The 26,900-nt window shown below is 38.4% G+C and overlaps 1 protein-coding gene across 7 annotated transcripts in view; it reads right to left on the bottom strand.

Moving 5' to 3' along the window:
- LOC113051386 (NHS-like protein 2) overlaps positions 1-26,900 on the bottom strand; it is an 80,700-nt gene that overhangs the window by 5,973 nt on the left and 47,827 nt on the right. For 5 of the 7 annotated variants that reach the window (XM_026215086.1, XM_026215089.1, XM_026215092.1 and 2 more), the window contains 4 exons: positions 9,062-9,214; positions 2,372-2,514; positions 1,746-1,935; positions 242-379 (listed from right to left, as the gene is read on the bottom strand). In XM_026215086.1, the coding sequence (XP_026070871.1) occupies positions 242-379; positions 1,746-1,935; positions 2,372-2,514; positions 9,062-9,214 (624 nt within the window). Of the gene's footprint in view, positions 1-241; positions 380-1,745; positions 1,936-2,371; positions 2,515-9,061; positions 9,215-25,245; positions 25,599-26,900 lie in introns of those variants that run through there. The other 2 variants (XM_026215094.1, XM_026215087.1) reach the window with 2 other exon arrangements.

Genomic DNA, 26,900 nt, shown 5'->3' with positions numbered 1-26,900 from the left:
AAAACAGATGTTAGTCCTTCATTCCCAAAAGCATTTTTGTAAAGATTCTATATGATGTAATTCAGAACATTGTAAACTAAAATTGCAATCTGTGACAATTTGTCAAAGCCTATATGTGGCTCTAACAAACATTAGATTTACAAATGACTCTAGGTAGAAATCATTGGTCAGTGCCCATTGTCCATTGTCCTTTTGCACTCTGTGACCCTGTCATTAACTTGCCTAACTTCCTGTTAGTCACCTTGGCAGTGCAGCGTGACATCAGGGCCTGCAACCACACTCCTCGGGCGGGGAACGGTCTTTGGGTTGACCGCTGAATCAGTTCTAAAGGCGGCCCGCAGTTTGCTGTGTTGTGTGGCGTGCTTATCAAAGCTCTGGCCTGAGGCAAGATAAGAGATACCAGCTGTCAAGCTAACTGCCAGTCTTCAGTCAGAATTTATTTTTATTTTTATGACCTTAAAATTGTTATATAAAAGGTATTTTATCCTATACATGTTACAATTAGGCTGAAAAACATTAGCCATGACTGCCTAATCAAACTTGAGGAAAAGCAATGACAAACATTTTGGTAATTTATTAGAAAAAGATTTTTATGTATAAAAACAATAGCCAGCATGAGATAGATGGTTAGCTGGAGACTTGATCATGATGCCTGATTGATCTGGAGTAATGAAATCAGACAATGGACACTGGATGCATCAAAACGAGAGCTGGATATTACCTAAGCACTAGCCAATGGGAGATCTGTGTGACTTTCTATCATTTCTGTGGGACAATTTAATGCTTATGTGTTTGTGAGAACTATTCTTTACATGGATACCCCTTGTGTCTCTCAGAAAACAGCTCTCTGAAAACACACTAAGAAACCTCATTACCTTCCAATATGTGAGCTGGCTTTATTCATAAAAATACCAACAAAAAGGAGGTGAACATTTCTTTTTTTCTTCCTCTGGCCCTGCTACTCCCAGCCATCCACTACAGTCCTCTCTCTCTCAATCACTCCCTGTCTGTCTCTCACTCTATGCAGCTTTTTCTGCACCTCCTAGCTAAGCAAAGGAGGGAAAGCTGCATGTTGCCATGGCAACAGCTACCTGTTCAGAGCAGCACCACTTTGGGAATCAGACTCCAGGCTGCCTAAGCACAGAATAATATGTGTTTACAGATCCAACCACCTCTCTACTATGTCCAGGATAGAGAGGGAAACTTAGAGAGATTTAGAGAGATGGGTGTGGGACAGCTGAGACAGAGAAGGAGGTGATGTACCACTTTTAAAAAAAATAAGGGTGACAAATTGAGAGAGGAGCAAATGCTTTAACATTTTAAGTATTTTAACTTTTAGGAAAGAGAGTATAAGAAGTGAGAAATGGGACTGTCTGTGGTGGATGAAGATGACGATGATGATGATTATGTGTTTTAAATTGCAAAATCAAAAACATTCAACACTATTTCAGGTAACCTAGGACCATTCACTTTACTTTTTTTAGTGAGGAGACACTATTGTTCAGTCTATGTCTATGTTTTTACCCCCAAATTTTACAGAACATCAGCTGTACTGAGAAAAAAATTCTCACCACTTGATATGGACTCATTTAATTAATAAAGCACATTTCAACACAGCTAATAAACTGTGGAAAGTTCTTAACATAAACTACACACCAATGACACCTCCAAACAGGTCGGACTCTAAAAAGACTTTAAAAATCTACAGATATGCTCAACATGATAGTATGCCAAGTCACCCTTACCTGTGATCTCAATGGGTACAAGGTGAGCTGGAGTATGTCGGCCCAGGTACCAGCGAGGTTTCTCTGCAACAGGTGGACTCAGTGAGGCATTCCAGCCTAGAAGTGACTTCTCTGAACCACAGGGGGTCGGGTCCTGCGCCCGGACCCCTAATGTTGTGGTCTCATCCTCACACACCTGCTTATTTGCAGGCTAAAGAGAGAGAAAATGAGAGTATGAATATAAAATATTATGATTCATCCCTTATTTTGTATTTTTTATGATTTGTATTATAACCCAAATGATGTATTCATTCAAAATCGTCATTCTACATCTGCTTGAATAGCAGATCTGGTAAATATGAATGATTATATAATTGATTTGAATAATTAATATCCTTTATATTCAAACACTGAATTGAGTTTTTATCAGATGACTTAGTAGGATGTTTAAATTACTGTTTTCACATGGGGGACAAGCCACATCTAATTAGATTAGCAAACTTTATACAAAACATTAATGCTTTACAGAAAACAAGTGAGTTGGTGGCACTCAAGTCAGAATCCAGTGACTGCAAAATACTTAATAAAAGCCAAAGTTACTTGTTTAATCAGTGTAAGAGCTCATAAGACCGCATACAAGTAGTTACCACAAAGACGAACTCTGTCTTCTTGTTGCTGAGTGAGGAAGGTGATCGGCTGAGAGAGGTTGACGTATCCTCCGAGCTCTGAGAGGAAGGATGTCTGAATGTCTGTCCTGTCACTCTGTTATCATACAACTGCTCCTCATAATCTGAGAAGACACAGACACAACATGCTAGTTTTAAAGTTAGCAACACCACTAAGAGGCAAGGAAATCAATTCATGAAATCCTTCTCCCTCTTTGTCAGAAATGTTCCCTTGGAGTCTTGTAAACAGAATGATTACCATTACATACATTCGAAGGACTCCCCTCATAAGACCCCACCCCATTCTTGTAGCCATTTAAATCCCCCAAAACTTTCTCTTTAACCCCTCCCACTATATACTGAAAAACACACATACTAAAGCACTGTCCTCAAAAAGGATCTTTATCCATTACTGTTCACTAAGTGTGGAATGGTTTGGCTCTTTTAGTGAGATAAGCATGTTAAAAAATGTCTTCAAATGTTAAATACTGCCTTTTGTCCCTACTGGACATTTAGGTTGTTGAAAGGCTCATAAATCGGCAAAATCATGTTTAGCTTTAAATCTAAAAATGTCAACAGGATTAGTGGATTTTATAATAGTATATAAAACATTTTGTCTATGATAGGTCCTCAATAATATGGTCTGTGTCTGTGATGGTGTTTTTGGGGTTGATCCCTCTTTTTCCGATCTGGGATGCCACACTCTTAGATTTGGGTTGCCTAGCAATGGTGGGCTGTTTAAGACAATGGCATACCTCCGGAGTCAACAATAGCCCCGAGCCCCAAGTTTAGCCTCGTTGAGTAGAGCCCTCTTCACATGCTTGGACAAAGCTGAACAGTGCACACAGTTGAAATCCTAAACCGCCACTTAAAAAAGATTGAGACTGCAGCAAAACTACAGCATAGCAGTGTGTACCACCAGCACATGCACAACTTTTAAATATGTGTTGGCATTTTATTTATCACACTGAATGGAGACCGTTCTATTCCAGGAATGATGGTTGACCAGATGGCTTACAAATTGCTACACTAATGAGATACGCAGAGAGACAATCCTTTATTTAGCCTTAGACTTCATGTTACCCAAGGAGGCACTTGCACTGCAAAGACTGATGGACCAAACCATGCAATCTGATGTGTAAAATCCCATGGAAAGCAAAGTGAAATATAAAACAAGATGGTTGTGATTTAGAATGTGATATGGCAATTAGTTCCCTGTAGATGTAACAAGGGCCAGCTTCTGCAAACACTGGCTAACTTGCAAAGCATTCTACACACAAACCACAGGGGAAATTCCTCTTTAATATACATATCTATCCTCGCTTTTCCAAATGCTCTGCTATTATAGCATTTACCTTCCTACTGTATATACACTGCCATTCAAAAGTCTGGGGTCATTGATTTTAAAACTTTATTCAGCAAGCAGTCATTAAATGAATCAAACTGACAGTAAAAACTAAAACACTGTTACAAAAATATTTCAAATAAACACTGCACTTTTCATATTTCTATTCATCCTAAAGAATCCTAAAAAGCATCACAGATTACACAAATTAAGCTGCACAACTATATTCAACATTGATAGTAATGAGAAATGTTTCTTAAGCATTAAATTAGCATATTAGTATGATTTCGATAGGACCGTGTGATAGTAAAGACTAGTATAGTAAAGATCTGCTGAGAAACTGTAGTAATAGTGCACATTAGTGTATTTTACTGTATTTTTGATTAAATACATGAAGACTATTTCAGCAATGTTGCTCATGATAATTTACAGACTTGCAAAATGTAAGAAATACAATGGATGCAGCTAAGCATTTATACTAAAAAGTTCCAACCAAGAGAAAAGAAAGTAAACTAGTTTCTCCGAAACTCACCGAAACAGTGGTTGGATCATACAAGTCTCTGTGGAAAGGTAGGCTTCAAATACCAATATCAAGAGTTCAAAGATGATGTATGGGAGCAAGTACCATAAGTAACAGCAAGAGTGAGTAAGTATGTGTGTGAGAAGGTATTTCAAACACACCCTCCCCTCCTCCCCTGACCTAATCTTGAGCCAGTCTAATGGGACTCAAAAATCTCCATTCTTATCAGCCAATCAAATGGCTCATCTAGACAAGCTGCCAACCTCTCAAGCATGAATGAGTGGTCATGAATGACCTCAAAGCATCGCCTAACATGCTCACTGAAAACCACCCATTTATTAAATATGGGTCACTCCTTGTCTTGTGTATACAGTAGAGGAATGGAAGGGGGTCAAGAGCAACAATGCCCCTTTTCTTGTCAATTTGGACAGTTTTTGTCTGGACTGTTTTCCATTTCATCTTTGTTTCTGTGAAATAAATTTTAATGGATAATTGTCAAATTAATCATAAAATCGGTTGATCATAAATGAAGACTAACATTTCCCTTTTCTGCAGGCCTAACCTTTAAGTATGTTTTAGGGAACAGAAATGTTCTAACCTATTGTAGTGTTGCAATAATGAAACATGGACCAGGCAAAGCGACTAGACATCTGTCTGAAAATACTAATAACGATACAATGTCATGATTTGAGGAACAAGCTAATTTGCCATATAAGTGAACCAGTCATATTAGAGGAGAAAGATGTAACAAGACATGATGTTACCTTTGCTGTGTACCTTTCTTACATAAACTTTTGAATTATTGATGCTGGGAATTTTCTGTGATTTGAGGTCTTACTGAATGTAATGAAAGCATATTTAAAGGCATTGTTTGGAGTCTGTCTGGTTACTGCTGTGCAGCAGGTATAGTGGGGCAGTACTGATCTTAGGCCCAAGTGATAGTGTTCAGAAGGGGCGAGACGTCGCCCAACTCGGTAGAGTGTAACCAGTACATACTTATGGGACTTATGTGCATATGGGAATTTCTACCACATATCTCGTCCATAACTGAACATACGTACTATGGATGCCCAATCTCTTTAATGTTGCTGGGCCCCTTAATCGGCTAACATTATATCGACGGTTTTCAATTCCATTTTGAATAGAAAAATGTCTGAAGCGATAAGAGAAACATACAAAATGTGCAAAAGCAGGGGGTGCGATGACTGGAATTGAGATCCGCTGCATTATGTGTGTATGAAAGTGAAAGATATGGACAAGACTAGGGATGGGTACCGAGACCCGGTATTAAACTGGCCCGGTGCTAAATGATGAAAGACCGTAGTATCAGTAAGATCTGACGGTATCGGTTCTGCTTTCTGTACTGGAGGGAAAAAAATGTATGAAGTGTGTTTTTGGTTGCCAGGGCAAGACAGCCCTGCACAGATTACCAAAAAAAAAAACAGCATTAAGGGACCTGTGGATGGAGGTTATTTTTACAGAGCATCAACGGAGTTGTGCAAGTGTTTTTGTTTGTTCCCTGCATTTCGAAGATGCTTGTTTTACAAACAAGGCCCAGTTTAATGACGGATTTGCACATAGTTTATTTCTTAATGATAATGCAGTCCCAACGAAAAGGGTCACGATCGTGTGTTGGAACTGCAGGCGGTGAGTAAAACTGCTTCAAATATCTCTGTGTTATTAACTTAGCTATCGGCGTGTAAGCACATCAAGTAAACAACATGTGATGTTGGCATCAAACTGCACTTTCCACATGTACAGCTTAAAAAAAAAAAAAAGATGACAAAGTGGAACTTAGTCATTTTCCAAAACCGCTAAGCAAATATATACAGTTTCAGTACATACCACATAGAGACTGATTGCTGATGCTGCTCTTGTTAAATTTGTTTTGGATGTTTTTTCCTCACGGTAATGTCACAGCTTCCAAACGCTCTCAATGCAAAAGCTTACTCGCGCTCATGATTCTTTAGCTCCGCCCATACGTCATGCCTCCAGCCACTCGTGTTTTTCCAGGAAAAATCGGTACAGACTAGCTTTCTCTTATGAATATAATAAAACTAAAGACTTTTTGGAGTTATGAAAGATGCAGTACTACTCTATAGGTACTCAAGATTAACAGGATATTGAGTGAAAACGAGCATTTCACCCCCCTTTAATCCACTGATTTGTAATCATGTCCTCTTTTAGAAGGGCAAACAAAGTAGTTTTGCTTTCACGAAACACAGCGTCACACACGTCAGGCTAGAGTGAGCAGAGGCCAGCTTGAGAACTGTGCAGACAGCAGATTGGACGAAGGACCTTGCGACAACCACATGTAATGACCCTTGGCTGGACTCCGCTTCATCCATGGTGTAAAGCGATCCACAGTGCAAAGATGATTTATTTCCTCAGCAACCAGCATGGATCAGCTATAGGCATAACAAAGTGAATACCATCCTCTTTTGGAAGGCCAAACAAAGTAGTTTCGCTTTCACAATGAAACACACAGTGTCTCCACAACATGGTGCCTAGGCAACTGCGAGAATAAAAGGTATGCCTTCTTTCTATGCGTGAACATTTGGGCAGCGTTATGCAAATCTTCCCACATCATGACGTAGAGATATAGGGGCATGTTTAAATGAGGTTTTTTCTCAACTTTCAACTCAACTTTTATAAAGAATATCTCTTTGGATTTAAGAGTTTAGTCTTCGCAACTTTACAGATCTTCTTTATGCACCAAGAGCTTGTAACACTCCAAAAAGAAAATTTTTAATTGCATCATATCAGTAAGGGGTGTGACCACTCGTGATGGGGGATGTGCCTGTGTTGCATAGCGCGTTGTGAATTTGGGGCTGGAGCTATCAGCATAGGAGTGTGGTCCTCGGGTAGTGGCATGTTTGTTTTTATGTTTTTTATATTTAAAGAATTTGCCGATTTTTTTTTTTTTTTTTTTTGATGTAACTAAAGCTTTAGCTTTTAAATGTTTAATACATATTTACTTTCTGTTACTTAAATTAAAAGTTTTTACTAAACAAATACTGCTATTTTAAATTTAATAGGCATTCTACTAATAAATACTACCTATTGAAAATTTAACATTGTACATTATTAATATTAATAAGAAGAATTTATCATATTATTATTAATACCAACTGTACAAACTGTAATATCAACTTTTTTTTACTCAAATTTCAGTGTCAGTAAAAATAAAAGAACCCCCCCCCCCTTAAAACAATCACGTTTTGCTGCTTTGAAGCCAGAAATGAAGATGGACACAGTGCATCTACATGTGCATCTTCAGTTCTCTCTTCACAGCAGTTCAGTCAGTGTACTGTTTGAGTAAATGAATTACTCCGGGATGTTGGTTTGTTTTAACTGTGGAGTGTCAGCCACATTAAAAAAGTTAACAGCTTAAGTCATTTGTGGATTAATGCATATTGGAGACGTGAACAGTTTAAAACGATTCAGTTTGATTTGGTGAACTGGTTCAAGAAGATACGGTTACATCAAATGATTCTTTCGCAAACCGGATATCACTAAACTGCAGTGCTGTGAATGGCACACAAACAGACCCAGAAGAGAAGACAATGCTGAATAAAATAATAGTTTTTGTTATTTTTGGACCAAAATGTATTTTTGATGCTTCAACAAATTCTAACGGACCCTCTGATGTCACATGGACTACTTTGAAGATATTTTGAATGTTTTTCTTACTTTTCTGAACATGGACAGTATACCGTACACACAGCTTCAATGGAGGGACAGAGAGCTCTCGGACTAAATCTAAAATATCTTAAACTGTGTTCCGAAGATGAACGGAGGTCTTACTGGTTTGGAACGACATGATGGTGAGTAATTAATGACGTCATTTTTATTTTTCAGTGAACTAACCTTTTAGGAGGCGGGTGGGCGTGGTTTCAGTGCAGACAGCAGACACACCCCCAGAATTTGAGAGCAGAGGATACCTCCCATTTTTTACGAGATTTTGCTAACTTATTTTATGTACTTAGCACATTTTTTTTTTTTATCATTCAAATTTGGCTGAGTGGTTGATAAAAAAAATTTCTGTGGTGTGACAAACTCAGAACTCATTTTTTTCTGAGATGTTGGTATTATATCTTTCACTTGGAAGTTATAAGTTGCGCTCAGTAAATAGAGCTGTATAAAACAAAAACTGTGTCCATCTTTTCTATACCCACTGTATATCAAAAGGCAAACTGATGTTTATGCACATAGCACAGTGCCACACATTCATACTGACACTGACCACCCACTCGCTGTTGTTTAAGCAACAGCTGCCCATTCAATCTGATGCGGAGCTTAAACCAGAATAGCATCTCAAACCTCACAGATACACATTAATAGCTGACATCAAACAAGAAAGAGATAAAAGAGGGAAATTCAGCCATGTACAGTCACACACTCACAGTAGTAAGAGCCACAAGCACTGGCTTATTCATTCACCGAAAAAAAAAATGAAAGAGAAGTGGAGACTCTGTGTATTATCTGCAAATGGAAATTAATCTAATGGATTTTAAATATGAGTCAGAAATAGAGAGGGAATGATGGGAGACAAGTAGAGGGAAAACATGAGGATGCTCAGAGGAATAGAAAAACAAATAGTGCCCTCTCTTACACGCACTGGGAAACACAGAACGGGAATGGAAGTGGCGGATATTCACAGCATGCTAGGCGAGGCAAAACGCACACCCAGAAAAACAAAACGCAAACAAATGATAGACAGATCCAGGCAGGCAGATGATGGGGCTACACAAGCTCTAGTGGCACGGAAACACACAGATGAAGCGCTGGCAGCTGACTCTCCTACCTTGCAGCAGACTCTGTAGGTTCAGCTGAGCCTCCTGGTGCAGTTCCTGCACACACTCCGGCCTACTCCACGAGCCGAACACATTCACATGCTGTTGCCATGACGATTGGAAGTGGGCCGTTCGTTTGCTCTCCGAGTCCAAGTTGGTGGCGGCTGGCAGAGAGAGAGACAGAGGGAGGGGAGAAGGAGCAAGAGATGCAGTTAGGAGGAGGAAGTCAGAGCAAGAGAAAAGGAGAGACAGATGCGGAAAGAAGGGAGGGGAAAGAAAAAGATACATAAACTGATACAATTGACATGTTTTTATATATTTTCATAATAGCAGCAGAGAGTTGGAGACATCCAACGGAGCAGATGAACCACACACTACATTTGCAATCAAAGGGCTGAGATCTCATCATATAACAATTAATAACAATCTATTCACTACAACCCTAAAATGTTTTTCTACCTGGCTAATCGAGCTGGTCTGTATGCTAAAGGACTGTTCACAACAAGGGCGATAACAACTCTTAACTATAAAGTTTTAACTATCACTCTAATACTATGAGAATAGGGAAGTACAGAATTCAGAATAACAATATAGTTTAAATCACTTTTCAAAATGAATTTCTAGCTGAAGAATCTAGCCAATCAGAATCCATTGCTTGAACATCTCAAGTGGCACACATGATAACTGGAGCACACTTATAATGAACAGAACTCTACTGCCCGTTGGTGTGGACGCTAATATAGTTATCTTTCCAGTTTTACCAGTTGATGATCAAATATTACATATGACTCATGAACTATGAAACTGTTAAACAGAAAGGAATCAGAATAACATATTACTGTAGATTGCTACTGATAATCTACATAGTGAACAAAAAAAACCTGAATATTCTACTATTCTTACAAATACGTCACATCATGGTAAGGTCTAAATGTAATGGGGCTCAGGCAAAATTATTCTAATTAAGACTCATTAAACTGCACACCAACAACATGTCTTTACTTAAAGCTTACTGCAGAGAGACAGAAAAAGACACTGATGAGAAAAGGCACTCAGTTATCTCCCAAGAGGTTAACTGTGCACACTTAATTACAACTTCAGCAGTAGTTCTGAAAGAGGAAATTAATATGCTATTTCTTCCTCTTACAGAACTCTGCCTGATCTTCCAAGCAGAAAGATTGATGGAATTCAAGGCAAAGTCCACACGCTGAGCATCAGGATAAACAGAAGGGGCTTTGAAGGAGGGATGTGTGGGAATGGCTAAATAAGATTGAAAAGGTGCAACTAGTTAGCCTGTTATAGAAATCACTCACTCACTGCAAGACATCTGTCTGGATCAAACACAGTGCATAATATATACCTCAATGTACCTCATCTCAAACAACCTACATTTGATTTTGGGCCCTTGCGCAATAAGGCTAATCAGTTTAATATTCATGTCAATGAAACACAATAAATCCACATAATAATCTAAGTAACAAACAACACCTAATTACTTCCTTAGTGGTGCAACTGCAGTAAGAAACTGTCTCATGTCTAAGGTCTATTGTAAAATCTAATCTAATCTAGTAAAATCTAATGTTTCCATTTCCTGCTCACTATCTGAACTCCCCTGTGCTCGGTCACATACATATGCTTAACGTTCATTAGCCCAATGTACTGTATTCACCTTCATTAGCGGCTGATTAACTTGCATGAGCTAGATTTTTTAACTACTCGACACTGAACATGGCATGATGTCACAGCAGCAAAACCTTACATGACGACTCTAATGGATATTACTTACTTGGCTTCTTCACATGCAAGCGATAATTGTCATGCAGGCCATAACCAACACACTGTTTTGATTAAAAGCATATTTTTAAGTGTATATTTGGTGATACTTGGTCTGCCTCCAGAAACTCTAAATGTAATCGTTTCTCATGTTTGTTTGCTCTTCGACGTGGCACATCCAGTTATAAGAAGACAGCAGCCAAGAGAAACAACCAGGCTGCTGCTGTCACCCACTTCAAAATTTATAGGCATTTTGTCTCATCTCATTTTCATGGAGGAGAAACTGTCTGGACGATATTTGTCAGACTTGTCTGCTAGTACAATATTCCTCCACCTAAACTGCACAAAGTGACGAAACCTGACAAGAATTAGGAACTAAAGCCTCACCAACAAAATTCAGAATAATCACAAATGCCTCCGTCTCCAGTTTCAAAACAGTATCTCAAAGATAAGCCACAAATAATTCTGAATGAATGCAGATGTTTCTCATAAAATTCTTAAACTCTATATTTTTATATGTCCATTAAAAATGTATATTCATATTTATTCTACATATATTAAGGGGAACATCTAATATATGATACAACTGATACCTAATCAGATATAAATCTCCTGAGGAATAATAACATACTATAATTAATAGATTCCCCAAAAAAGAAAATTCTGTCATTAGTTACAGCATTTTCTGTAATATAGGTCACCTTTTGTGATCTAAAATGTGCTGCAACTTATGTTCCAAAGCAGCTTATATAATGTAAACAATGTCAAGCATGCATAGTTCTAACAAGAAAACACACAAATAACATAGATCTGGAATTACTAGATTGACACACAGCTTATTCATCATCAGACTGAAATCTAGTCATTCAAAATGTAAAAAGGCGCACAGCTCAATTAGAATTGTCTGGTGTACAGTAGGATCGTGCCAGTCAGCATGACAGCCACACCAACACGGTGCTATACAAAACATATTACTGCACATACAGTATAAGTTTGGGCATTACTGACAAGGTACTGACTGCCAATCAGCTTTCACAAGACTTTTCACCAGTATGTTGTCCTCCTTCCCTCACATTCACAGCACACTTTTTCCTTTTTTGAGGAGTTGCATGCTTCCCCTCTCAAACCCCTTGGTTATATATACATAAGCTATTAGTGCACAAAAATTGAGATTCACTTCCATAAAATTAAGCAGTCAACATTGGTAGCTTTGATGTGTGATTCCCTTCTTATTAAGATATTCTCATATTTTTATCCAGAGCATGTGTAAGCACCGTGTTTAGAAACATGCTGATATAATCTTGCAGATATCAAATATGGGTAAATAATAGACTTATAAAATGGTGTCAGTGTCCAATTGCTTTTGGCAGCACTCTCTGCAAAGTCACAGAGCAAAAACCTAAACGATTCCTGTGTGAGAAAATTGTGCAAGGTGATACAGGGTGTATCACCTTGCACAATTTTCTCACACAGGAATCGTTTAGGTTTTTGCTCTGTGACTTTGCAGAGAGTGCTGCCAAAAGCAATTACTCTCACAGGATAATTGTAGTGGCATGAGTCCCAATCCAAACTCTCTTTCTGCCCTTCACCCAATCTTTTCCTCTCCTTTCACTGATGTGTGAGATTGAGGCCTTTCCACACCATCAAGCAGGACTGGAGCCCTTTACTGGGCACACACAAAAAACATACACACCAAACATGAAGCGATAGTGATCTGTTTCTCGAAAATGTCTGAGGGTGTTAATGGAAGGTTCTTGACAACATCACCACCACACCTGGACAAGCACAAATAAAAAGCTGCATAACACTGACTGCAGTAAATTAATGTGATTTTCAACAGCAGATGGTGTGTACGAGGCAAAACCGATCTCAGACCTCACAGTGATCACATAGACAGACGCTCAATTAATCAAAAAGATCAGATCATGATGAAAACACTAACATCTTCTCTCAGCTGCCACATCTACATGGAAATATTCAGCTGAGGGTTGGAAACTACAATCCAAGTGTGAACTCAACACATAAAGTGTTAGCCAGACTAAGTCCCTACATGGACACAGCTCATATTCATGGAAATAATTTGTCTATCTGTTGTCTTTCTCTCCATGGTAACTGTATAGTCTGATGGAGAAGATGTTGAGAATAGAGTGCAAAATTATTGTATTAGAGTCGTATAGCTTACTACTACAGTTAAAGTTTCCTATTGAAATAGTAAAATGGGCGAGACTTGTCATAGGGTTTTGCTTGCCCAGTCTCTTGTTTTCCTAGAAAAACTTAACTAGACAGCTTGTACCTTGGATGAAAGCAACGAAGACACTTTCAAAATGAAAAAAAAAATCAGCCAATTTATTCTTAGTCAATGAAAGGAAATTATATGCAATAGAAAAATGAAGACATAAACAAACCATGTTATTGCTAGGAGGAGGCAGGTGGTATTTACACTCTTATAAGACAGTGATTTTTGGAAAAAGATTTACAAGTCATCAAAATTTCTGGCTATGTTCCCAGAAGAGAAAGGAGCCATGTTTTTTTTGCATAAAATAACAAGATAAAAAATAACAAGATGGTCAAATTGAGAAAAATATGCAAGGTCTAAAAAATGTTTTATTTAAATGTTAATCACACTGCATCAACAGATGTTGACCAATGTTTTGTTGGATCAGTGTGTGCTAACCCTGCTGGCATCTGCTGCTGTTGGTCAGTGCATGTTCAATCAACGTATGTTGTGGAATGTCTGAGAAGTTACGTACTGTAATCTGATGATTGTCATCATTGGTTGACATCTGTTGGTGCAGTGTGAATTAGGACTTCTTTTAACTTGAGTGCCCCCATTTTAGTTCACTATAAGTCAGTCACTATAAGAACAGATTGTGTCAAAGCAGCTTCACAGAAATAAACAGGGAAATCAATCAGATCAACAGGAAGATCAACAGAATCAATAATGTAAACATCTTCAAATATGAGAAATTCAAATTCTGCTGTAAAGCTGCTCTCAATGTTGAACCAATTCATTTAAAAAACTGTGTTGATTTTGCACATTTGATCAATTATGAAACAATCTAAAGTAAAATACATTAACTAAAAGCCACAAAACTCATTTAATAGAATAGAATAGAATAGATAGGGGCACTGCTATGGTTTCTGGGTCCCCTGAACAGCATATTAACTCTGGCCCCCTCCACGATCGCGTTCCGGGAAGAGGGGGAGATCCACTTTTAGCTCCAATCTCGATTAAACACACCTACATGCAACTTTGTAGTAATCCTGAAGACCTTGATTAGCTTCTTCAGGTGTGTTTGATTAGGGTTGGAGCTGAACTCTGCAGGAAAGTGAATATTGAGGTCCAGAGTTGAGAACCCCTTGTGTAGACTCTAGTCACTCTTCCTCACACAAACACACACACACAAACACACACACACACACACACATTAGAAATATAATTTCTCTCTTCTTTCTCTATCACACAAGTTAGCGTACACAGATTCCATGACACCTCCTCTATTCCACATGTTTTCCTCAGAAACATGGCACTGAGTGTTTGTAAGGCTCTGATGTGTTTACATATGCTGCAGTGTTGGTCCCAACATTGCTGACTGTAGTGACTGTCGCTTCCTCACGGCCCGTTCTGCACTGCTTCACCCCTCCCCATCTGTTTCCTCTGGTGCCAGTGAGCGTGTGAACGACAAGTGCTGAAAGACAGACTATCAGTGAAAGTGTCTCTGTGTCTCATTATGTCTGAAACAAACACATGCGCATATGCTCGCACCCTTCCCAAAGCGGAAGTGTGTGGAGGATAGGAAATGTGTCCACTGGCCTTCTGGACTTATCTTTCCCTGGTCCTCCTCTCATCCTCTCCAATACTTTTTACCTCATATTCCCTCCGGCTTTATCCATCTACTCATGTTCCAGTGAACACAAAGATTTGTTCACAAAGAATAAGTACAAGCTATCGTGCAGATGAGTCCCAAATTCGTAAGAGTAAAGATTAGACAGCATTACTGAGAGGCTACAGCACTGCTTTGTTTTCTACGTTAATTTACAGAATAATTTGCAGCAATTATTTTTATGAAGCCTGAACTTTATTCAAAACACAGTTAAACTGCAGTGTGTCCTTTCAATTAGCAACAAATCAGAGCAACTATAGCTGCAAATATAATGATTGTTTTCAAATATTATTCCAAAAATAATATTTTGTCGGTCTCAAATAAAAAAAAGTCAAAGATGTCTTCAACTTACAAATGGCATTAGACTTTTTCACACTAAGGACAATAACTATAATAACAACTGTTATACGCATAACTGTTGTGCGTTAAAGCTAAAATAGTTATCATTACAATTACCATTCTTGGTATAAATGGAGTCTTTACTCTTTAGTTCTGCATATTCATACAATGGTAACACTTTATTTTAAGGACCAATTCTCACTATTGTTGCTTAGTTATTAGCATATATATTACTTTGTCACCAATCCGTAAAAGTCCATGGACTTTCATCCAAAGAAGCCCAAGAGGTCGCTCTCTCACCATACTGACACTCACACCACACAGACTGTTACACATCACTCTGGACTACATCTCCCATGCCCCACTGCACTGATTGTGCACTCACCTGCATCCAATAACACACACTATATAACACTCACTCTGATCCTGTACGAGTCACAGAATATTGTCTGGCAGTTATCTCTCTCCTAGCAATAGCTACACTACACTACACTATGTCTAGTTTTCATTATCTAGTCATTGTCTTGCCTTGCCTTGCTTGTTTACTTGTGTTTTGATTGTTGCCTGTGTAAACTCTGTTTACCCCTTTCCTGGATTATCGCCTGTTGTTGGATTACTCATTTGCCTCGCCCTCTGGATTATGTTTGCTGTCTTTTGACCCATGCCTGTTATAGACTACTCTTCAGTCTCGCCTTCTAGATATCTGTTTGCCATTGTATGATTCTTACCTGATTCTTACCATTCAATAAAGCCTTGCACATGGATTTATTAGTACATACAAATTACATATTAATACCTTATTCTGCATGACCATATTTTAGATCCCTTAATCCTACCCCATACCCAAACGTAATAGCTACCTTACTAACTATTAATAAGCAGAAAACTGGGAGTTTCTTCAGGGTAAACTCTATAATGTAATATAACATAATGTTATATCATTTCAGATGTTTTTTTTTATCTTATCAAATTGCACCCTTGATTCTTAAATCAGATCTTATAGCCACACATTTCTTACAATGGAATGAAATAAATGAACAGTACTTCAGTAAAGACTAAGGTATGACAGAAAATCAACTGTCCCTTATGATTTCTGTGCAGTGTTTGGTGCTAAATGTCTTTACCTTGTAAATGGTCTAATGGTACAGTAGTGGAATCAGATCACACATGCACAGAAAGTGAGATAATGTGTCACTCACAGGTCACCTTCTCAGGGGAAACATGCTAAATCGAAATGAGAAATTCACTTTAAGGTAAAAGCTGTGTCAATCTCAGACTCAATCACAAGGAAGGGAAAGAGCTATTTTTCCTCGAAAAACTAAATGAGTTTATGCTAGAAATGCATTGAACTTTCGTCCAATTTCTGCTTTTATGTGTGTTTGGTGGTGGCTGATGGGGATTAATGTGGTACAGTCATACTGTGGTGTCAGAGCCAAAGCTTAATCTGCTGCTTATAGCAGTTAGCATCATTACAATTTATTTAGTGAAGCTTGTCCAAAGGAGGAATGAATCACACTGGCTACCAGCAGATCTGAAGAGGAAACTGCTCGAGCTAATAAAATTATCAGCTAAGAGAACTTTATTGTTAAAAGAGATACAGACTCATGTGCAATCAATAGTTTGCATTACTTGAAAAAATGGCCGTTTTTGTAAGGCAGTCAGTCAGGGTTGTAGACTATGAGTCTAATCGACATTTTGATTTTTGTGATTGGCTGAGGTGAGCTCTATTTTCTGTTCCTTTTTGTGTTGACACAAAAATCCAGAACAATCCCACAGGAAAGCATTATGGTGATGGCTCGGGGTCCATAGTATCCACTCAACCTGACTTCAAACTGAGCAAAAAAACCCAGGCATCTTTGAGCTTTCACAGGCACCACATTTAAGCACATTCTCATTTACAGTAGGATCTGGCACTTGCTCAAATTCTCATACTATGTGGATAAGAATTCAAAGGGCTCAGTGTTTGTGTGCATTTACACTCAGAAATACTTACAAAAACATCATGTACCATTAGGCATGTTACCGGTGCAGTACCTGTAAAGGGACAAACTTTGTGCTTATTTACCCTTAAGGTTTAAGGTTTATAGTAGTCTGTTACTATTAGTCACCTTTTAGGGGTAGATAAGTACAAAGATGTCCCTAAGGGGTACTGCCCCAGTAACAAGTTGTTTGAAATGTTTGAAATGCACATTTTTTCTTTTCTTTTGTGATTATGATAGGACAGTAACTAGACTGGAAGCAAATTGGGGGAGAGAGTGGGAGAGAGGAAGACAAGATCAGGAAAGGTTTGTGAGCCAGAACTCGAACTCAGGACACCTTTAGCACAATCACTATATGTTGGCCCGCTGCCCAAAACTAAAATGCACATTTTCTCTGACAGTGTACATGTTTTATATGCCAAACTTGGAATAAAAAATGAACTCTATGTTGAAGTAGTGTATAGGAAGCTTGAAGTAAACTCAACACCAGAAGCATCTAAAATAAACTTTTGATATCCTATTCATGCAAAAAGTGTATTAAAGGGGTCATATGATGCGAATTCAAATTTTTCTGAATTTTTTTGGAGTGTTTCAAGCTCTTGGTGCATAAAGAAGATCTGTAAAGGTGCAAAGACTAAAGTCTCAAATCCGAAAAAACATTCTTTATAAAAGTCGAAGACTCAACCACACCCCCCTAAAACGGCTTGTTCTAACACGCCCCCACATCTCTACATCACTATGTGGGAAGATTTGCATAACACCGCCCAGATGTTCACGCAAAGAAAGAAGGCATACATTTATTCTCGCTGTAGTATTGTTGTTGCTACCGCCACCGGTGGATTCTACACTCCTTCATAGAATCCGCAGGCCATGCCGTTCTCAACCTGCCTGCCTCCACTCACTCAAGCTGGCCTCCACTCACTCTATCCCGCGGGCCACTCTAGGCCTCCACCCCCCACTCACTAAAGGCTGTGGTGTGTGACACAGTTTCGTTGAGAAAGCAAAACTACTTTGTTTGGCCTTCCGAAAGAGGACACGATGAATCAACGTGTTTCAAAAGGCGGGGCACAAAGGAGAACCAATAATGTACAGTATGTGGAAAATAATGTGTTTTTTATCCTTAACCTGCATAAACACATTTCATTACACCAAATAATGTTCTTTTTAGCAGCATCATATGACCACTTTAAAGAAGTCTTCCACAGGAAAGAGATAAACAGAAATAAATGATGATGGTACAGGCTAAGTTACAACAATACAAAGTCAGAAAACTGTCATATTTAAACCAATCTAGAGTTAAAAATGAAATTGTCTAGGAACACTAAGATAAAATCACAGTGTAGTTCAGACATTAAAGAAAGACATTAAAATGCGCACACACACACACATGACACAAGTTAGGGATAATACAAGCAAGGGGTGCTAATGACAAGCTGACTGTAGCAGAACCTGATTTTACCAAGTGAGACATGTTCCTGGGACAACATCTTTGTTGTCACTGGAACAACATTGTGATTAACCAATCAGATTTGAAGAACCAGTTTATATATTTTGTGAAGTTTATGCTTAAAATCACTGTTTGGTGCTTGTACATCAGTGTCATTTATCTATCATTTCCTCTGATTTTAGGGATTACTCATGGTTAAGGATAGGTTTAGGTGTAGGGATATGGTCAAGAATATATTTTTGGAGTAAAATGTTGTTCCAGGGTCAACAAAATATGTTGACCTAGGAACACATCTAACTCAGCAAAATCAGGACATTCCTGACTGTACATTTGTCCACTAGTTACAAAGTTAGTTACCAAATAAAATAAATGGAATGAAACAATTTTTGTTTAAATTTCATTATGTGAGAAGAAAGAGACCACCGAGGGATATGAGTGACAAGAAACTAGCACAAGTAAAGAAATTGGTTGCCTGGGACAACAATTAATTAACGGTCAGTTTAAAGGTCATTATAGAAAAATATTTAACCCCATTATGCCACAATTTACCAATTAAAGTAAAGTAATCCCGCAAGCCATGTAATAATCACTGCTAATGATTAGAAAGTTTATAAACACAATCAAGAAGCATCGAGACTAATGACCTTTAGATAACTTCCAGGGTCTATTGTCTCAACATTATTGACAGGAAACTGCACTTCATCCACTTCCTGTCACAGCACACAGACTCTGTGATGAAACGAAATCTTTAAAGGTGTAGATGAATGAAAGTAACAGGAGAAACAAGAGCTGTCAGCTCGTTCTTCAGGGAATGGCTCACATGGGCATAGACACAGAGGTCAAAAACAGACAAAGTCTGGAAGACGCTGCTCTAATGTGCTGACATCAGGATTTAGGCATCTAAAGTTTGTCCATCAAAAAACGCTACACTAACGTACAGAGGGGTAAATAAATGAATCCTCAGTAAAAGGTTAAAGCAGACACTTCTTCAGAGCTCCTTCCTGCTCAGGAAGGAACACATAAGGGTGGGTTAAGTGGATCTGACTTCCTTTAGAGACATACAGTCAGGGGAGGTTATGGAGAAAGACTTGTGACATTTATATAAATAAATAAAAAAGTTTAATGGAATTTACATGGATAATTTCAATAGGTTTTCTATCATGTTTCTATTAGGACATCGTAAAATTAATCAGTGAGAGGTTTAATCCAAGTCTTCTAAAAGAAACACAATCTCTTTATATGAATTAATTTAATTTAGACTTTTATTCACAAATAAACATTAACCAGCACACATACTGTACATAGTGATCATCAAATATGGTAAACTATAGCTCAAACATGTTTGTTTGATGCATGATAAAGCTCATTGGTTCTTGTACATCTGGCAACTGATTTGCAGAACAGATTTTGGTAATGGTTTAGTAATTCACTATTAACTTGTTGTTAATTAGCATGTATATTACTAGCATATTGACTTTTTATTAGTACTTAAAGCACTTATTAATACCTTATTCTGCATGACCACATTCTACATCCTTTAACTCTACCCAATACCTAAACATAACTACTACAACAATTACATAAATTATCATCAACTAACAACAATTTAGGAGTTTGAGGGAAAACTTTTAGTTAATTGAATATGTTCCTGTCAGCAACAGAAGATCACAGACAGGTAACTGCTACATACAGTAGGTGGTTTATTTGCAGGTGAGTATGAAAAACAAGTGAAGCAAACAGGTGAGGAACTGAGTTCATCAAACAAACACTTAACTGAAAATAACAGTTTACAGTAAGCTTCCCTTTACAAGTACTGCCGAGTGGAACCGTATGGGCCGAGGACAGAAGATGAATGAAGAAAGCTATGTAACATTTGAACTGAGGCGTTGGAGCTTGTGTTGAGATTAAATGGGCATGCCAAATGAAACGTCATCATGTGTCGAATACGTCATCAGTTCGGTTTGAGTGTTGCTTTCGGATAAAGGGGTTCGAAACTCGTGCCACCTTACGGGTATTGTGGCATTTCAGACAGGTGTCAGGAGTAGTAAAAGCAGTAGAAGTAGAGTGTCAGTATGTGAGAGTTGTGTATGTGTTACCTTATATAAGGTTTGATTAGCTATAGTATATTGTTATTATTAATTTGATTAGCTATATTGTATATTACTGTTATTAGAAAGGATTAGTTTGATTGTTTTTGTTTTTTTGTGACATCTTACTTTTCCTTGTAATGGAGCCAGCAAGAAAGAGGAAATCCTCTAGGCTCAGAGTAAAAAAAATAAAAAATAGCTGCTCACAATAAGGTATGTTTAAAGGTGCTGTATGTAGGATTGACACTGAGTGGTTGAACTAGGTATCGCAGTCCAAATTCAAAATATTAGAGACGTTTTGTTTTTTTCACCCCCGGCTCCTCCTCCTCAGACTTGACACACACGCAGGTTGCCAGATTGATGACATCAACAAGAACGAGTGAACTTGACGATGAATGAAATTAAATAAGCAGTGGGCGGGTTTCACAAACCAAAACAGAGACCGGTTTTCCAGCCAGGAACGCACATTTTCGAAGGAGAATAACTTACTGTAGCATTGTTTTACAGATAAACAAGTATGTTAACTTAGCATGTTTCTTAAATATCTGCAAACTTAGTATGGTATTTTATGCTTCAGTAAAGTAAAAAACTTACATACAGCACCTTTAAACTGATATATTTTACTGTACAATCTTTCATGTCTATTATTTCATGTTTCAAGGTGAAATGCTTGTTGTTCCTGAAGGAGCTGACATACAATAATAACACCTCCTCCATGCTCATGAATTATCGAGCACTGCATGAGCATTCACATATAGTAACAATCCACACACTAGATAAAGAAATGGCAAATGAGGCCCTGGTGAACATGCTCATCAAGGACACCCAACCCTTTTCCATTGTGGAAGATATTGGCTTTAGGGAGCTCCTGCATGTGTTGGATCCCACTATGTTATCCCAACTTGAAAGGTACAGTATGTGATTAATAAAGTGGTTTGTTATTATTTAAGTAGTTAAAATTAAGAATAACTGCATTTATTTATTTTTTATCCACAGGCTTTGAAGGCCATGGTTGATCATAAATACTATGAGAAGGCCAGAAAACATTGCAGAAAGTTACAGCTGTAACCTTTAAATCCGTCATGTGGGCATCCCTAAACTCCGATGCCTACCTAGCAGTAACTTGGCATTTTATAGATGACAATGACAAGCTCTACAATATTTTACTGTAGAGCAGGGATAGGCAACTCCGGTCCTGGAGGGCCACTATCCTGCAGAGTTTAGCTTCAGCCCTCATAAAAACTCACCTGCCTGTATCTATCTAGTAATCCTGAAAACACTGATTGCCTTTTTCAGATGTGTTTAATTAGGGTTGGAGCTAAACTCTGCAGGATAGTGGCCCTCCAGGACCGGAATTGCCTATCCCTGGTGTAGAGTATTCCCCTAAGAGCCATACTGCTGAAAACTTGGCTACTGGACATATCAAGCTCATGGATGAATGGGGCATTAAAGATAAAGTGAAGTTCCTGGTAACTGATGCTGCAACCAGTATGATAGCATCTGTATGACCACTGAATCTTAGGCATGCAATATGCATTGCACATACAAAAAATCTAATTGTGTGGAAGTCTTTTGATGACATCAATAGCTTCAATGAAATGTAGGAAACTTGACTACAGCAAAAGAGACACTGGCACAAGTACAGGAGCAGATGGGGAGACCAGTTCTGAAGTTCTGATTATTGAAGCGGACCCTCGCTGGAACAACACTTACAATATGTAATGCAGCCCTGGCCTCTCTAACGACCGACATCACTCCTCCTACTGCCCTGGACTATGAGGTAGTACAAGATGCTTTACATGTACCTGCCCCTATCCACCAGGTTACAGTAGAGCTTTCTGAGGAAAAAAGGGTGTCTGCCTCCAAAGTGATAGCTATCATGAAGATGCTCAATCATGCTGTAACCAGGGAGTTAGTAGGCCTCAATTCCAATTTAGCAAGGCAGCTGGGTGACAACCTGGTCTGGAGGGTGAGGAAGAACACAGTACATTTAGAATCATTAAGTGTGAAGACCATACCAACAATATAGGATCCCAGATTAAAAAACAGGAAGAAGCGATATCAAGATTAAAATCTGAATGCACTACTGTTATCAGAAGTTCTGGTCTTCATTCTGCTTCCTGGTCTCCCCAGCTCAGCTGCCAGCCTCTTTAGAAGCATGTCAATCTACAAACAACAGTTAGTAGTATATTCCTAAACAATTATTATATTTTTTCCTGTATTACACTCCCTCCCCCTGCACCCAACACAGTCCCACTTTTGTTGTTCACACTGTCATTGTTAATTAATTATTAATTAACTGTGTGTGTGTTTGTGTGTGTGTGTGTGTGTGTGTGTGTGTGTGTGTGTGTGTGTGTGTGTGTGTGTGTGTGTGTGTGTGTGTGTGTGTGTGTGTGTGTGTGTGACCATTGTCTCTGAAAAAGTCAAGTCAGACAGAGAAAGATATATATTTTATTTTATACCCAGGAAATGAACAACTGTCTTCTCGGGTCATTGGCTCAGGATGAATTGATTTGTCCGCTATTTTTTTTGCACAGTTCTAGGTGTCACTAGTGAGCAATGCTTAATGAAGCTTCTGGTAATGAACCTTTTTGGTGAAGCAATGTGCTGGGAAGCCTAAGCGGTGCAGGAAACCTCCTTTTGCCATCACTAAAGACAGGGAAATGACAGGAAAACATTGCAAGATGATAGTAGGGTAAGTATTACAGATAAAAATTCAGGTAATCTCAGACTGGATCATGCAAAACAAGACCAGATATTGAGGGCAGGTAAGGGAGTGCTTATATGTGCATCTAGATGAGATGATAATCAAAAGCAGGTGTGGTAATAGCTGACTGAGTGCAGGTGGGAACCAGGAGGGATGCTGGGAGATGTATTTCTGTGACAGGGCTGATGACTGTAGATTGTGGCACTTCCCTAATGTAAAGTGTTACCCAGATTTTTTTTTTTTTAATACAATGATAACTACATTGTCATTCGACGTAAACAATACAAATATACATATTGTAATCTATAATAAAAAAATTATATTATTATCATTATTGTATATTATATTATTATTATTATTATTATTATTAATCATTTATATTGTTGGTTTTTACACCAAGTGGTTAATTAACACATTTATTTTTTATTTGAAAAGTGAAACAAATAAGTTACTGTACCTCTATAGAGACCACTAAATCGTGTCATTGATCAGCAGACCTGAAAACGGAAAGAAAACTAAGCTGAGAATAATGAAAACCAGTAAGAATTCAAATTATTGGTCTATATCTGTAAAACTGGCAGTGTAGTTTTTGTATGTAGTTACATTTGTCTTTTTATCAAACATATTATTCTTTTCTGTCACTCTTTTCCTAATGACAAATAGTAAAATACATGGTTCAAATATGGTGCATTTCGTCTAGCCTCTTGCAGGGTGTGCAGGCTCAAGACGGAGTGAAGGTGCAATGAGAGACAGAAATGGAAAGATCACATGCAAGACAAGGTATGTGCAAAGAAGCACAGTAAGTCACAAATAAAAAGAATGTGTTTGTGTGAAAATGTAACTAGAAGGAAAGAGAGAAGGAGTTTGTGAGCAGCTGGCTTTTGCTGGAATGTATCTGTCAGTGGCAGGATCAATAGATGACTGATAAAGACAGAGGTTTGGCAGAAGTCTCAGAAAACCATGTGTGAACACACACTGGAAAAGTTAAGTGCAACACACACACACACATACACATACAGATACTGGTTTAACCCTCTGCAGCTCTTTCCTCTCAGGCATTTAGACCGTCAGTCCCGCTGTGCGGCCGCCTGGACACAAAGGCTTCATTTAGAAACTCGTTTGCATAAAAATTCTATGAGGCTTAATTTTCTCTCCCATTCATTTTACATGCATAATTAGCCAGTGAGCTCTGGAAGCCTTCCGCAAGAGTGCATGTAACCTATGAGCAGAGAAAAAGTGTGTTGTCACGAATATATGTGTTCAGACTGCACAGCTTTATCATCTTTGCAGGTCCTTATTCAAACTAGCCTTGTGTATTTGAGTGTGTCATTGTCATTATTCCGAGTTACTGGGACTTTAAGCTGGAATTCAGCGCTGAAATATGATCCCAAGGCAGAGTGAAAACTGGAATGGCAAATGGGCACCAGTCCCATGTCTTGAGCTTCTGCATGTTTTGTGTGTGTGAGACTTTGTTATGAATCTCTGTGACCCAGGATCACTTTGCAGAGGTGTGTTATAATTCCATGAGCAAGGTAAACACACACTGCTGCGCACACACATACGATGGCACACAAAAACAGTCCTTTAACGTGCAGCACTCATATTACCAACCCCATTAAATCTGTCAACCCAAACATATTATTTTTAAGTCATCAACAGACTTATTCAATGCAGACTAAAAGCATACACTCTCAAATCTCAAGCTCATTATTAAATATGACAGACTACAACCTTTACAACACAAATGCTGACAGCGTAAGCTCACAAATCCTGCTTCAGGAGAGAAGATGATCTCCCATCTCAGAGAAACCCTCTGACAGACGTCCTCCTGCATTACTGTCTGACCTCAATATCTCTCTATAGAGCGTTTTTATACTTCCAGCAGTCACGGAAGGTCTCGGAGTTTAAAAATATTTCAGAAGTGATCCTGTTACACACTCTGCTCCAGTCATGACATACAGGATATACGCTAACCCTACCTGTTTTTCCTCTGAAGACATCTAGCCTCTCCATAATAACATCCATAGATGGAGGGAGAGTTATAAAAGAAAATGTCTAGTGGCACAGACCTCCAGAGTGACCAAAATCAGAGATGTGAGTGAAGCACTGGGTGAAAGAGGGAGGGAAGGAGAGAGAGAGGCGGGATACATGAGAACTCAGTGTTTTAGGTTGTCCCCCTCCCCACTCTATTGTCAACGCAGCACTGCTTTTTCCTTCCCATGCTCACCAGTGCCTTCCTGTCTGCTGGAGGTGACAGCAAAACAGCCAATGAGACGTCTGGAAATGCTCACAGGAGATCACAGCAGCAATAAAGAGCACAAAGTCCAAAAGGACACAACCACACTGAACATTAACCAACCACTCAAGCAAAAAAGCATTTAGCCAAGCAACATCCAAAAATATAACACAGTTTCCACAGAAATATTATGCAGTACAACTGTTTTCAACATTGATAAAATAAGCACCATAACTGCATAATATTAAAATGATGTCTGAAGGATCATCTGACACTGAAGACTGGAGTAAAATTCAGTTTTGCCATCACAAGAATAAAGTACATTTAAAAACATATTATAATACAGAACTGTTATTTTAATTTGTAATATTTCACAATATTACTGGTATTTTTTTTTTTATAAAATAAATGCATTCTTGGTGTCCATAACATATTCTTTCAAAAACATTTCGAATCTTACTTCCAAACTTTGGAATAGTAGTGAATGTGATACAGAATATCCCTCACATTCAATACCAAATCTAAAATAACAAAACCTTAATGTGTCTCTTCAGGTTTTTATTTATTAATTTTTTTGACAGGTTCTGCTTCAGTGAGAGTGGATCGAGACTGACACAATGAGGTGCTGATGGAAACAAAATAATAATATGACTGAAGTAAAAGGACAAAAATGTTGGGTGTGTACACCTTCGCAGTTCATTCCCCATTGGCAGGTGTAGCAATGAGGAGAGAATTTTAGATCCTGAACATATTATGATTTAAGATTGGTTAAATGAAAAGGTGAATGCTGTGTGGTTTAAATTTTGCTAATACACATAAACAGATAACTAATACATAATATAACGCAGAAAGTTTCATTATATGACTGCCATCAAACCAGCAGTTGCATTTATGTTCCCAAACTGCTTGTAACATCCAAGGTCAAAGGCACACAGATTAGGCTCACTATCTCACATATGAACTCAAATATTCACACCAGATATACAGTATGTGTGTTTTTGTACGAAACAAACAGAGCCACTAACCAGTGGTGAGTATAACACTCTAGTATGGCACATGTTGTACTGGTCAGATTCAGGTTTGAAGTATTTTCACACACTTCTGTTAAGAACACTGGGCATGTCTTACTGATCTTCTGCTTGAATGATGACAATTTCTATTAAGTTCAATGAGGGGCGGAAAACTAAGACATCTCAAAGGTTGACACAGGAACTCTGATGCAGTGTGGGAACACAGACACACACACACACACATACAGGCAGCATTGAACAGGCTTTCAATTGACTGGCAATACCACCTGTCCGTTGCCATGACAACAGCTGCATGGTCTCACACAGCAACTCACAGCTCTCTCTCTTTCTCTCTGTTCATGTCGAGGTACGGCCCTTCTCTGAGAGC

The sequence above is a fragment of the Carassius auratus genome, chromosome 32 (assembly GCF_003368295.1).
Source record: "Carassius auratus strain Wakin chromosome 32, ASM336829v1, whole genome shotgun sequence".
NCBI classification, from domain to species: Eukaryota; Metazoa; Chordata; class Actinopteri; order Cypriniformes; family Cyprinidae; genus Carassius; species Carassius auratus.
The sequence above is the reverse complement of the archived record's forward strand: the minus strand, read 5'-3'. Positions and strand labels throughout refer to the sequence as shown.